We start from the raw sequence: 15,367 nt of genomic DNA on the forward strand, positions 1-15,367 counted from the left end.
TATTAGAATCCTCTCCAAGACATTTATTAGAATCCTCTCCAAGACATTTATTAGAATCCTCTCCTCCCCAAGTCATTTATTAGAATCCTCTCCAAGTCCTTTATTAGAATCCTCTCCAAGTCATTTATTAGAATCCTCGCCAAGTCATTTATTAGAATCCTCGCCAAGTCATTTATTAGAATCCTCTCCAAGTCATTTATTAGAATCCTCGCCAAGTCATTTATTAGAATCCTCTCCAAGTCATTTATTAGAATCCTCTCCAAGACATTTATTAGAAACCTCTCCAAGACATTTATTAGAATCCTCTCCTCTCCAAGTCATTAATTAGAATCCTCTCCAAGTCATTTATTAGAATCCTCTCCAAGACATTTATTAGAATCCTCTCCAAGTCATTAATTAGAATCCTCTCCTCTCCAAGTCATTTATTAGAATCCTCTCCAAGACATTTATTAGAAACCTCTCCAAGTCATTTATTAGAATTCTTTCCTCTCCAAGTCATTTATTAGAATCCTCTCCAAGTCATTTATTAGAATCCTCTCCAAGTCATGCATTAGAATCCTCTCCAAGACATTTATTAGAATCCTCTCCTCTCCAAGTCATTAATTAGAATCCTCTCCAAGTCATTTATTAGAATCCTCTCCAAGACATTTATTAGAATCCTCTCCAAGTCATTAATTAGAATCCTCTCCAAGTAATTTATCTTCTTCACTGGCCATGGCAGAACTCTGACATTCCTGGCTTGCAGGAAATCACGCACAGAACAAGCAGTATGGCTGGTGGCATTGTCATGCTGGAGGGTCATGTCAGGATGAGCCTGCAGGAAGGGTACCACATGAGGGAGGAGGATGTTTTCCCTGTAACGCACAGCATTGAGATTGCCTGCAATGACAACAAGCTCAGACCGCTGATGCTGTGACACACCGCCCCAGACAGTTAGGATATTCCTGGTGTATCTTGGGCAGTTGTTGTTGCCATCCTGTACCTGTCCCGCAGGTGTAATGTTAGGTTGTACTAATCGTGTGCAGGTGTTGTTAAACGTGGTCTGCCACTGCGAGGACGATCAGCTGTCCGCCCTGTTTCCCTGTAGCGCTGTCTTAGGCGAAACACAGTACGGACAGTGCAATGTATTGCCCTGGCCACATCTGCAGTCATCATGCCACTGCAGCATGTCTAAGGAACGGTCACACAGATGAGCAGGGACCCTGGGCATTTTTTTGGTCTGTTTTTCAGAGTCAGTAGAAAGGCCCCTTTAGTGTCCTAAGTCTTCATAACTGTTACCTTAATTGCCTACCGTCTGTAAGCTGTTAGTGTTTTAACGACCGTTCCACAGGTGCATGTTCATTAATTGTTTATAGTTCATTGAACAAGCATGGGAAACAGTGTTTAAACCCTTTACAATGAAGATCTGTAAAGTTATTTGGATTTTTATTATTTATCTTTGAAAGACAGGGTCCTGAAAAAGGGATGTTTCTTTTTTTGCTGAGTTTAGCTAGGAGAAGTAACAACTAGCAACACATAACTAGAAGACATGCATGTCAAGAGGAGACCAGACACCAGAGTCACAGATGAGCAGAGTATCACTGCCAGCAGCATACCACCCTGCATACCACTACTGGCTTGCTTCTGAAGCTAAGCAGGGTTGGTCCTGGTCAGTCCCTGGATGGGAGACCAGATGCTGCTGGAAGTGGTGTTGGAGGGCCAGTAGGAGGCACTCTTTCCTCTGGTCTAAAAAATATCCCAATGCCCCAGGGCAGTGATTGGGGACACTGCCCTGTGTAGGGTGCCGTCTTTCGGATGGGACGTTAAACGGGGGTCCTGACTCTCTGAGGTCATTAAAGATCCCATGGCACTTATCGTAAGAGTGGGGGTGTTAACCCCGGTGTCCTGGCTAAAATTCCCAATCTGGCCCTCAAAACATCATGGTCACCTAATAATCCCCAGTTTACAATTGGCTCATTCATCCCCCTCCTCTCCCCTGTAACTATTCCCCAGGTCGTTGCTGCAAATGAGAACGTGTTCTCAGTCAACTTACCTGGTAAAATAATGGTAAAAAAAATATATAAAAAAAATCAGTGAGTTGTATCCCCAATATGTAGGGATATGTATAGGGAATAGGGTGCTATTGGGGATGCAGACTGAGTTAGAGTGGCGTCAACCACAGTCATTTCCAACATGTCTAATGGTGGATTGCTGTAACAACAACTTAATAGTGAATCATAAAAATAAGAAATTATGCTGGTGCACAAACATAATATATACAGATGTCAGATCTTATAATAATAAATAATAATAAATAAATAATCCAGCAGGAACTGAAATATAATTTATTATGTGGATTATAATTAATGGACATTTTTGTAGGGAGGACAAATCAAGTCTGAAATCTCAAAGTGGAAATTACAAACTTTAGAAGCCTTTTAAAATTCAAATACACTACAAGTTTGCAATTTCTGCTGTGCAATAAAATTGTCAGAAAGAAAATAGTGATCAAATTAAGATCTTACATCTGTATTGCTATATAATAAGCACTAATCTGTATCAGTTATAAGAACATTACGACACGTAAAGTTTTTCAATCAACGCTTCAAAATGTATCATTTGCATGTGTTACTTAAACATAAGATACGATACACAGACGCACAATCTTTCTTTTCACACAATCTTTCATAACACAAAACCCCAGCCGTGCCGAGCTACCTACAGGAAGTCTACAGTGAGTGAGGTTCTATCTAACGTAACAAGGGTCAGCAGAGTGTGTGATCTCTGGAAAAACTCTCTCCCTCTCTCTCTCGCAATTCAAGGGCTTTATTGTCATGGGAAACATATGTTAACATTGCCAAAGCAAGTGAAGTAGATAATAAATAAAAGTGAAATAAACAATAAAAATGAACAGTAAACATTACACTTACAGAGGTTCCAAAAGAACAAAGATATTTAAAATGTCATATTATGTATTTATACAGTATTGTAATGATGTGCTAATAGTTAAAGTACAAAAGGGAAAATAATAAACATGGGTTGTATTTACAATGGTGTTTGTTCTTCACTGGTTGCCCTTTTCTTGTGACAACAGGTTAGAAATCTTGCTGCTATGATGGAACACTGTGGTATTTCAAACAGTAGATATGGGAGTTTATCAAAATTGGGTTTGTTTTCTAATTCTTTGTGGATCTGTGTAATCTAAGGGAAATATGTGTCTCTAATTTGGTCATACATTTGGCAGGAGGTTAGGAAGTGCAGCTCATTTTCCACCTCATTTTGTGGGCAGTGTGCACATAGCCATAACCTTCTCTTGAGAACCAGGTCTGCCTTCGGTGGCCTTTCTCAATAGCAATAGCTCAATGAGTCTGTACATAGGTAATGGCTTCCTTAAGTTTGAGTCATTCACAGTGGTCAGGTATTCTGCCACTGTGTACTCTCTGTTTAGGGCCAAATAGCATTCTAGTTTGCTCAGTTTTTTTAATTAATTCTTTCCATCTCTCTCTCTCTCTGTGTCTATTTCTCTCTCTCTTTCTCTCTTTGACTGTGGTAGGCCTAGTCTACTGGTTTGGAGCTGGTTTAGACCACCAGGTGGCCCTGCCAGTGAAAGGACCTCTTGTAACAGGGCTCTCTGGAGCCTGTCTCTCTCTTTCACCCTCCGTCTCTCTCCCTCTGTCAATTCTTTCTCTCTCTTTCTCTCTATTTCTCTCTCTCTCCATCTCTTTCACTGTGGTAGGCCTGGTTTGCTGGTCTGGAGCTGGTTTAGACCACCATGTGGCCTGGCCAGTGAAAGGGCTCTCTGAAGCTTGTCGCTCTCTCTCTGGCCCAGTCGACCACACCGACTCAGGGAGCCTCCTGTATAGATCCACCCGCCACCCAGGCAGTCGGCCCAGTCGCCTTCAGGCCGGGCAACACAGCCTAGAACACTGCACACTGGGCTTAAAAGGACTGGCGGACTCTGTGGACTCTACCCGAGTCATAACTGAAGTACTGAGATTAAACATCAAAATGAGTGAAGTGCGCAGACAAAGGCCTTCTTGTTTCCGAGCGGTAATTCCTCACATGATGTCACATTTGCTTACCCATATGTTTGCCCAGACACTATTTAATTTCAAAGAGCATTGAGCAGTATGTCTTGGAAAGTTCCAGCCCATGGTGGTTTAATAAAATAATCTACAGCTTGTGTATTCAAAACCAAAAATGAACTCTAAAAGAAGTATAGATAGGACCAGTTGTAAAGTCCTTCAATGATTAAGTACGTTGACTTATTTCAGAATAACATGATGAAGTCCGTAACACAATGGACATCTCTTCGGGAGAGAGAAACAAACTACACATTCAATCTAAAATATTGAGCCATCTCATCCTCAATTTCAAGTCCACAAAAAAGGGACTTTCCATCATTTTACAAAAATCAAACTCCCATTTCAATGACAAATTCCACTGAGCACAACTCCAAATGGATAGAGGCATATCTACTGTACATCATTATGATCCTTACGTTCCCATGTTACATTCCCATGATGCCTCTTTCTGCATCAGTGTCACCACAAGGTGACGTCACAGCCTTTGAATGAGGGAATGTGCGAATGGATAAGGAGAGCGAGAGATAGAGAGATAGATAGCTAGAGATAGAGCGAGAGAGGAGAGAGCGAGCGAGCGAGGTCACAGCCTTTGACTGAGGGAAAGAGTTAATGTAGGGAGAGAGAGAGAGAGAGAGAGAGAGAGAGGGAGAGACAGACAGACAGACAGACAGACAGACAGACAGACAGACAGACAGACAGACAGACAGACAGACAGACAAATAGATAGCTAGAGATAGCAAGAGAGAGAGAAAAGAGAGAGAGAAGCGAGCGAGCAAGGTCACAGCCTTTGATTGAGTGAATGTGTGAACAGATGGGGGAGAGAGCGAGAGAGAGAGAGAGGAGAGAGAGCGGGACTGAGAGAGAGCGAGAGCACGAGGTCACAGCTTTTGACTAAGTGAATGTGTGAACGGATTGGGAGAGAGGGAGAGAGAGTAAAACCAATGTACTGAGCAAATGTCAAATTGGCTTTTTACCAAATTACCGTACGACAGACAACGTATTCACCCTGCACACCCTAATTGACTGAACAAACAAAGCAAAAGCAAAGTCTTCTCATGCTTTGTTGATTTCAAAAAAGCTTTTGACTCAATTTGGCATGAGAGTCTGCTTTACAAATTGATGGAAAAAACATATGACATTATAAAATCCATGTACACAAACAACAAGTGTGTGGTTAAAATTGTCAAAAAACACCTTTCTTTACACAGGGCTGTGGGTGAGACAGGGATGCAGCTTGAGCCCCACCCTCTTCAACATATACATCAACAAATTGGCGAGGGCACTAGAACAGTCTGCAGCACCCGGCCTCACCCTACTAGAATCTGAAGTCAAATGTCTACTGTTTGCTGATGATCTGGTGGTTCTGTCCCCAACCAAGGAGGGAATAGAGCAGCACCTAGATCTTCTGCACAGATTCTGTCAGACCTGGGCCCTGACAGTAAATCTCAGTCAGACAAAAATAACAGGGTTCCAAAAAAGGTCCAGTTGCCAGGAACACAATTTCCATCTAGACACCGTTGCCCAAGACCACACAAAAAACTATACATACCTCGGCCTAAACATCAGCTCCACAGGTAACTTCCACAAAGCTGTGAAGGATCTGAGAGACAAGGCAAGAAGGATCTTCTACACCATCAAAAGGAACATAAAATTCAACATCCCAATTAGGATCTGGCTAAAAACACTTGAATCGGTTATAGAACCCATTGCCCTTTGTGGTAGTAATGTCTGGGGTCCGCTCACCAACCAAGAATTCACAAAATGGGACAAACACCAAAATAGTAATTCTACAAAAACATCCTCCGTGTACAGCGTAAAACACCAACTAATGCATGCAGAGCAGTATTAGGAAGATACTCACAAATCCAGAAAAATAGTATTAGATTCATTCTCTGACCCTTTGATTGGGTGGACAGCATGTCAGTTCATGCTGCAAAAGCTCTGATTGGCTGGAGGACGTCCTCCGGAAGTCCTTCATAATTACTGTGCAAGTCTATAGAAGGGGGCGAGAACCATGAGCCTCCTAGGTTTTGTATTGAAGTCAATGTACTCAGAGGAGGACAGAAAACAGCTCTCCACCAGCTACACCATGGTGCTACCCTACAAAGTGCTGTTGATGCTACTGTAGACCTTCATCACAAAACAGTTTGATTTAATAATTTATTTGATGAAGTGAATATTTTTAGTATAGGTTTATCTAAAAAATACTTTTGTTGTTTCACTATATCTAAAAAAGAAAATTATATCACTGAGTAGAATGGTCCTCCTCTGAGGAGCCTTCACTGATAGACATATGATGGGTAAGCCTGCATATCTTTGAGAGGAGCATGTGTGAACTTTATGGGGGTTTCAGCTTTTAGGGGTTAGAGGGCACAGTGGACCCACTTATCCCATCCTCCCCCAGGCCCTGAGAGGCACACCGGTCACCCAGGGAGGAAGTGGGGTGAACAGGGTGGAACAGCTACAGTGTCCTGCTAACACTTATCAAGGAATGGCGCCGGAGGGGATGGTTGTCGTTTTATGGGCTCCTAACCAATTGTGCTATTTTGTGAGGTTTTTTCCTAATTGTTTGTAACTTATTTTGTACATAAGGTTGATGCTACCGTCTCTTATAACCGAATAGAGCTTCTGGATATCAGAACAGCGATTACTCACCTCGAACATGACAAAGATTTTTATCTTTAATGAGTCTGACAGGAAGGAGATAATGTTGCTCCCAGACAAGTCCCAAATCTCCACACACAAAGACGAGTACAAAGCCCCCCCCCCCCCCCCCCCCAAAATTTGGCAAATCTGACAATAATTCTATCATCCTGATTTCTGCTTACAAGCAGAAACTAAAGCAGGAAGTCTCAGTGACTCGCTCAATGCGGAAGTGGTCAGATGACATGGATGCTACGCTATAGGACTGTTTAGCTATTACAGACTGGAATATGTTCCGGGATTCATCAAATGGTATTGAGGAGTATACCACCTCAGACACCGGCTTCATCAATAAGTCCATCGACGACGTCGTCCCCACAGTGACCGTACGTACATAACCCAACCAGAAACCATGGATTACAGGCAGCATCCGCACCGAGCTAAAGGCTAGAGCTGCCGCTTTCAAGGAGTGGGACACTAATCCAGACGCTTATAATAAATCCAGCTATGCTCTCAGACAAACCATCAAACAGGCAAAGCATCAATACAGGACTAAGATTGAATCATACTACACCGGCACTGACGCTCGTCAGTGTGGCAGGGCTTGCAAACTACTACGGACTACAAAGTGAAACTCAGCCGCGAGCTGCCCAGTGACGGAAGCCTACCTCGCTTCGAGGCAAGCAACACTGAAGCATGCATGAGAGTACCAGCTGTTCCGGACGACTGTGTGATCACGATCTCAGTAGCCAATGTGAGCAAGACCTTTAAAGAGGTCAACATTCACAAGGCCGCAGGGCCAGAAGGATTACCAGAAAGTGTACTCAGAGCATGCGCGGACCAACTGGCAAGTGTCTACACTGACATTTTCAACCTCTCCCTGACCGAGTCTGAAATACATACATGTTTCAAGCAGACCACTATAGTCCCTGTGACCAAAAAAGCGAAGGTAACCTGCCTAAATGATTACTGCCTTGTAGCACTCATGTCGGTAGCCATGAAGTGCTTTGAAAGTCTGGTCATGACTCACATCAACACAATCATCCCGGAAACCCTAGACCCACTCTAATTCGCATACCGCCACAACAGATCCACAGATGACGCAATCTCAATCGCACTGCCCTTTCCCACCTGGACAAAAGGAACACCTATGTGAGAATGCTGTTCATTTACTACAGCTCAGCGTTCAACACCATAGTGCCCACAAAGCTCATTGCTCAGGTAAGGACCCTGGGACTAAACACCTCCAACTGCAACTGGATCCTAGAATTCTTGACGGGCCGCCCCCAGGTGGTAAGGATCGGCAACAACACATTTGCCACACTAATCCTCAACACGGGGGCCCCTCAGGGGTGCGTGCTTAGTCCCCACAAAGGTTTCTGTACCAAATATTAAGTTCTGCTTTTCTGATGTATCAAATACTTATGTCATGTAATAAAATGCAAATGAATTTCTTAAAAATCATACAATGTGATTTTCTGGATTTTTGTTTTAGATTCCGTCTCTCACAGTTGAAGTGTACCTATGATAAAAATTACAGACCTCTACATGCTTTGTAAGTAGGAACACCTGCAAAATCGGCAGTGTATCAAATACTCCCCACTGTAGCCTCATTATTGTTATTTTATTAGTGTTATTTAATTTAACTTTAGTTGATTTATTTTCTTAAAACTGCATTGTAGGTTAAGGGCTTGTAAGGAAGCATTTCACGGTAAGGTCTACACCTGTCGATTTGATTTACTTAACCACCATTTTATTTTAGTGGTTGGGCTGGTGTGGTGTGGCAGGTTACTCCCCTCTCTCTGGCACATACACACATACACACATACACATACTTAAACATACTCCCTCCTGGGTTTTTCCTAGCCCCCCCCAGACTTACCGAGTGGAGCTTCTGATAGAGGCCACACGCGTTGCACACATATCCCCCGTTGGCATTCTTCCTCCACAGAGAGGTCTTGGTGGTCAGACAGTTGGCACAGAACACCCCCGAGCCTCGACGTCTCTGAAAACCAAATCAAAAGAGAGAGAGTGAGTAAGTGAGAAACGGGTAAACGGAAAGAGAGAAGAAAAAGGAGGAGAAAGAAGTCACACAAACGCACGCACGCACTCACACGCACAAATTTGTACACTCGCACACACACACACACACACCAACACCCACACACCCACACACACACACACACACACACACACACACACACACACACACACACACACACACACACACACACACACACACACACACACACACACACACACACACACACACACACACACACACACACACACACACACACACACAGTACAATCAGAAGGTCAGTTTGGGCAGTGATTAATAGAACCCAGCTGATTCCATCACTAATTAACTTTAGACTGATTAATGAGTCCAACCACTGGTTGTCTTTCACTAGACAGAGATCAGCCTTCATCGCCTGCATCACCATGACAAGCTGAGGACCAGACCTTTTTTTAGCAGCCTCATGTTGATTGTACAATCTTCATGTGCGCCATCGATTGCGTAGGAAGCCATTCTGAGGCTATTTTCTAAAATATTCACATTTGGAAACTGTTTCTAATATTTTCTCTTCGATAGTTTGAAAGTATTTTCTGTTTTACTCTCTCTTTAACCTAAATATTTTAAAAAGCCTATTAAATAACATGTGCTGATCCATAATGCAAGTACAGAAAACCAATAATGAATCATTGGGAGTGCATGACCTTATCAAGTGCAGAACATGGGAATTGAACAAGCGGTCCTGCCTTGCATGTGATCCGCAGCTACACTGGCATGATCTAGATTAGGGGGCCTGTAAAAGCCATTTGGCCTCATAGAATCAGTGACATTTATTTAACTTCAGGGAGCCATGTTCTACCTGCCAGAATAATACAATGCTCCTAATTCTCTTCCGATACATTTAGAACGGAAAGCTTTTCCGTGGACATAATTTTGGCTGGAAGGCCAGAGAGCTTTCTTGGCAGAGAAAGGGTACTTGATTCATCGGGTGTTTCACAATACATCAGTCAAACGTTCTGGTGAGTAGCCAGTTCCCTATAGGGTAATTTTCCCATCCAGATGAGAGCTCTATTGGATGGCCCTCTATGATCTTGCGTTTGCTGATGCCTGCTCACTCTAACGTTTGACATCAGACATTAATCATAGATACAAGGAAAATAAAAACAAGGGAAAAGGAATGAGGGGACGGTAGCACGGTCAAAATTACGGCAATAATTTAATGACATGGATAAATGTTTTTAGTGTGCTACCAGCAGGTGTAAAGTTGCTCTGTCGATTCACGCTCCGCACTGCTGCTTTATGTTCCAATCGCCAGGAAGGCTGGGTAAAACAACGCTGTCATCTTGTCAGATCAAAACTGAAATCCCAAATGTAACATTTATTTCCCTCCCAGATGCAACATTCAGTATGCTTAAGTGTGAAAATACAATTAACATTTCAATCACAAATACTAAATGTAAGTCATAACTTAATCTAACATTTATATCTATCTAACAATTACAAATCATTACTTGTTAAAATGAAATACATGGTCCATTACTCTAAAATTTTAACGATTCTCTTAGTGGATTGCTTAGAAAATGTATAAAAATGACTAACAAAGAATGTGTTAATCTAGAGGGGTTGGGTTAAACGAGGAAGACACATTTCAGTTGAATACATTCAGTTGTACAACTGACTAGGTATCCCCCTTTCCTTCCTCCTTAATCTATGGTAAGGATCAATGCTTAGACTAGTACCACAGAAGAAAGCTGGAAGCCCCCCTGAACATGTTCTCAATCCCAAGGAGCTTTTATGTGGTTGCCACATGGTGGGAATGACAGGTGTGGTATGATTGATTGATTTATTCTTTTCCTATTCTGTTCTAGTGTTACAAGCCAAACACGGTTCCCATCATCGTCTCTGTGTTTTCTCCCCCCACCCCCCAGGCTCAGGTCCCAAACCCTGAGACCCTCAGCCAAATGACTCACACATGTTGCCTATAGTCACAGACACTTCCAACAGCTGGGGAGTGTAAATGTTTACAGGTTACACACAGCTCGAACTGATAGCAATCCTATTTCTCTTCCCGCAACATGCATCCCTTATCCCTGATCTCTGGACAAGTTGGGCTTGGAACAACATACAGCAGCTAAGACTTGTAGTGCCTTGTAAACATACTTTTGGCCACCATATAAACACTAACCAGAGCCAATGACAAAAAGTAAATACAATACAATGTGTGGTCTGTAGATACGTAGTAAATCACTCAGAGGCATGGTTATATACAATAATGTCTTCCAAGTGAAATAGTCTCGCTTCATTTAGTGATTGCGGCAGGCAGCGGTGGAGCTCGGTCCTAGGTGAACTGATGTGACATATTACAACGAGCGGAGCGCGGCTCAACCTGCAATTAATAACCAGCACCAGCGGCCTGCTGAACTGTAATCAATAGATCAAGCAACGAGATCTACTCAGTCAAATAGAGACACGTTATACATAAAAGATAGCAAGAGAAAGTACAAGAAGCCTCTAACACCATGGACCATTCATTTACATGAAAACAGGCATGTAGGTATTTCAGAAGAGTATGTAGAACACTAAATCCACAAGGAGTAATAGGCATCTGATAGTTAGCGTATGGTGAACAAAAACTCTGATTCTGGTTGAGTTGAGCTTCCAGGGACCTCATTTATCAAAGGTGCGTGCACACAGAAAAATGACTCTGAACCTTGCGTGCTTCAGTTTTTCCTCCAAGGTTGGTATTTATAAATGTTTAACTTGACGGAAAAGTGTGCTTATCTCCGTGCAAATTTCAAACCATGCGTGAGCACAACTTCTATAAGGTTGACCAACTGCAGTGCAAGCAAATAGGCTTATTGTTCGTTTGGGGGAAATGGAAGGTGTTTGATGCACGGAAATTATAATAATGGCTAATAAAAACATAAAAACGAATAAAAAACAGATGCATTTGTCATTGGTAAGGAGATCACATAGCAGCATGTCGTCTAATACGTTTATTTTACTTTTATTATATAGGCCTAAATCATAATCATATAGCAGGACATGTCTCTCATTTTCTGACATAACTGTTTTAAATTGCTACACAACAAATAGTAGACTACCATTTACCAATCGCTCATTCAATAGTCGGCTACCGTTTACCCATCGCTCATTCAAAAATAGACTACCATTTACCAATCACTTATTCAATAGCAGACTACCATTTACCAATCGCTCATTCAATAGTAGACTGCTGTTAACCAATCACTTATTCAATAGCAGACTACCATTTACCAATCGCTCATTCAATAGTAGGCTACCATTTACCAATCGCTCATTCAATAGTAGACTACCATTTACCAATCGCTCATTCAATAGTAGACTACCATTTATCAATCGCTCATTCAATAGTAGACTACCATTTACCAATCGCTCATTCAATAGTAGACTACCATTTACCAATCGCTCATTCAATAGTAGACTACCATTTATCAATCGCTCATTCAATAGTAGACTACCATTTACCAATCGCTCATTCAATAGTAGACTACCATTTACCAATCGCTCATTCAATAGTAGACTACCATTTACCAATCGCTCATTCAATAGTAGACTACCATTTACCAATCGCTCATTCAATAGTAGACTACCATTTATCAATCGCTCATTCAATAGTAGACTACCATTTACCAATCGCTCATTCAATAGTAGACTACCATTTACCAATCGCTCATTCAATAGTAGACTACCATTTACCAATCGCTCATTCAATAGTAGACTACCATTTATCAATCGCTCATTCAATAGTAGACTACCATTTACCAATCGCTCATTCAATAGTAGACTACCATTTACCAATCGCTCATTCAATAGTAGACTACCATTTATCAATCGCTCATTCAATAGTAGACTACCGTTAACCAATCACTCATTCAATAGTAGACTACCATTAACCAATGAAAATATGCAGATATGTTGTGTGCTACATTTTGATAAATCCCAATAATAAATCCTAGAATCTTTGGTGGTGGAGGTGGAGGCGGTGGTGGTGGAGATGGTGGTGGTGGAGATGGCGGTGGTGGTGGTAGAGATGGTGGCGGTGGAGGAGGTGGTGGTAGAGGAGGAGGTGGTGGTGGTGGAGATGGTGGTGGTGGTGGTAGAGATGGTGGTGGTGGTGGTAGAGATGGTGGTGGTGGAGGAGGCGGTGGTGGTGGAGATGGTGGTGGTGGTGGTAGAGATGGTGGCGGTGGAGGAGGTGGTGGTAGAGATGGTGGCGGTGGAGGAGGTGGTGGTAGAGATGGTGGCGGTGGAGGAGGTGGTGGTAGAGGAGGAGGTGGTGGTGGTGGAGGAGGTGGTGGTGGTGGAAATGAAGGTGGTGGTGGTGGAGGAGAAGGTGGTGGTGGTAGAGATGGTGGCGGTGGAGGAGGTGGTGGTAGAGGAGGAGGTGGTGGTGGTGGAGGAGGTGGTGGTGGTGGAGGAGGTGGTGGTGGTGGAAATGAAGGTGGTGGTGGTAGAGGAGGAGGTGGTGGTGGTGGAGGAGGTGGTGGTGGTAGAGGAGGAGGTGGTGGTGGTGGTGGAGGTGGTGGTGGTGGAAATGAAGGTAGTGGTAGTAGAGGAGGAGGAGGTGGTGGAGGTGGTGATAGAGGAGAAGGTGGTGGAGATGGTGGTGGTGGTGGTAGAGGAGGAGGTGGTGGAGGTGGTGGTAGAGGAGGAGGTGGTGGAGGTGGTGGTAGAGGAGGAGGTGGTGGAGGTGGTGGTAGAGGAGGAGGTGGTGGAGGTGGTGGTAGAGGTGGTGGTAGAGGAGGAGGTGGTGGTGGTGGTAGAGGAGGAGGTGGTGGAGATGGTGGTGGTGGTGGTAGAGGAGGAGGTGGTGAAGGTGGTGGTAGAGGTGGTGGTAGAGGAGGAGGTGGTGGAGATGGTGGTAGAGGAGGAGGTGGTGGAGGTGGTGGTAGAGGAGGAGGTGGTGGAGGTGGTGGTGGTAGAGGAGGAGGTGGTGGAGATGGTGGCGGTGGGGATGATAGTGAAGAGATGGTGGAGGCAGTCGTGGAGGTGGTTGTGGAGGTGGTGGAGATAGTGGTGGTGGAGGTGTTGCTGCTGTGTGACTTTGCCATAGAAATATAATATACAGAACGGACCTCCCCATTCAAGTCAATAATGCCATAACGTGTAGACTGTCAGCCATTAAGTGTATCCATGAGTTCACCAGAGATTACATTTCTATGGACTTACTGTACCTGGGATTCAGCCTTTTGGGAAAACCATCCACCTCCAACCAAATATGACCTGACGCCAGCCTTCAACACGTATTCCGACAGTACACTACAACACTTTGCCAAAACTTATAGTGAATACTTGAACTATCTGAGTTCCAAGTGTGATATTCCCTGCACAGCAAACTGCAAAAAACTACATAGAAACACCAGAGCAATAATAAGCATGAACAGGTCATATTATTAGTCCACAGGCCAATGATAAATGACTCCTACAGCGTTCTGCACCGTCGCTACCGTAGGTGTTGCATGTGCATTCTGGGTCTGTGATTAATTATTAATGCCTTGTGTTCCATTGGCATTCCTGGAGACGCCTCCCACTCATTCCATCCTCCCGGTGAGGGGAATGCTGGGTAATTAGGTATTGGGGCCTTAATGACATGTATTTATTTATTGGGTTTGTTCCCACCACACCAGGGCTTCCAGGTGGGTGATGACTAAACACCTACCTGGGGAGACAGCCTGTCATACTGCCCAACACTTCATCATGAGGTGACAGCCTGTCATACTGCCCAACACTTCATCATGAGGTGACAGCCTGTCATACTGCCCAACACTTCATCATGAGGTGACAGCCTGTCATACTGCCCAACACTTCATCATGAGGTGACAGCCTGTCATACTGCCCAACACTTCATCATGAGGTGACAGGAAGGATGGAACTTAATTTAATTTCAGTTCAATTAGAATCAAACGTACATTTCAGGTATTTAGCCAATAAGGGCTTGAAAGTAAGCATTTCACGGTAACCTGTTGTTTTAGGCGGATGTGACAAATACAACTTTATTTTATTTGATAGTAGCTGAGTAACAGCTACCATATGAAATAATAATAATAAGTATTATTGTAATTATAATAACACTAATAATAATAATAACAACAATAGTTATATGTGATATGTTATATCAAATATGACTCTGTCCCTTTGCTAAACCCACTGCATTTCTCTTTCTTACTAGTCATTTTCCCATAACACTTTGCTCCTGAAACCTCATTTAAACTGGGTTAGAGTAAAGCAGATACAGCTTGGAGACTGTGTGCTCATAGGAATGCAGCACAGAGTACCACATAAGTGAGACTGATTGTTTGTTACGTTCCCCGGCAAGAAAACCAAATAGTGTCGCTCAAACAGAAGGGGGAACTAAAAAAAGAGTCACTGGCCAACAACCAAAACGAAACAGGTGGGGATACTCGTGGGGGTCTCCACTGAAAAGCTGACTAGCAACAACAACTGGGACCTAAAAGACACCCACCAAAGTTGCCCTAGAAGAGGCAAACAAAACAAAAACCCACACCAAACTTAAAGACGGGAAGCAAACCAAAAAGGTGGAGCAAAACTTAAATCAGATTAAGGACTCTCCATACTTACCAAGAAAACTGGAGCATTGGGC

General features: G+C 43.2%; 1 protein-coding gene across 3 annotated transcripts in view; it reads right to left on the minus strand.

The window, feature by feature from the left end:
• LOC129820233 (zinc finger transcription factor Trps1-like) overlaps positions 1-15,367 on the minus strand; it is a 239,989-nt gene that overhangs the window by 25,843 nt on the left and 198,779 nt on the right. For all 3 annotated transcript variants that reach the window (XM_055877258.1, XM_055877261.1, XM_055877260.1), the window contains exon 6: positions 8,590-8,712. In XM_055877258.1, the coding sequence (XP_055733233.1) occupies positions 8,590-8,712 (123 nt within the window). The remainder of the gene's footprint in view (positions 1-8,589; positions 8,713-15,367) is intronic.

The sequence above is a fragment of the Salvelinus fontinalis genome, chromosome 22 (genome assembly GCF_029448725.1).
Source record: "Salvelinus fontinalis isolate EN_2023a chromosome 22, ASM2944872v1, whole genome shotgun sequence".
Lineage (NCBI taxonomy): Eukaryota > Metazoa > Chordata > Actinopteri > Salmoniformes > Salmonidae > Salvelinus > Salvelinus fontinalis.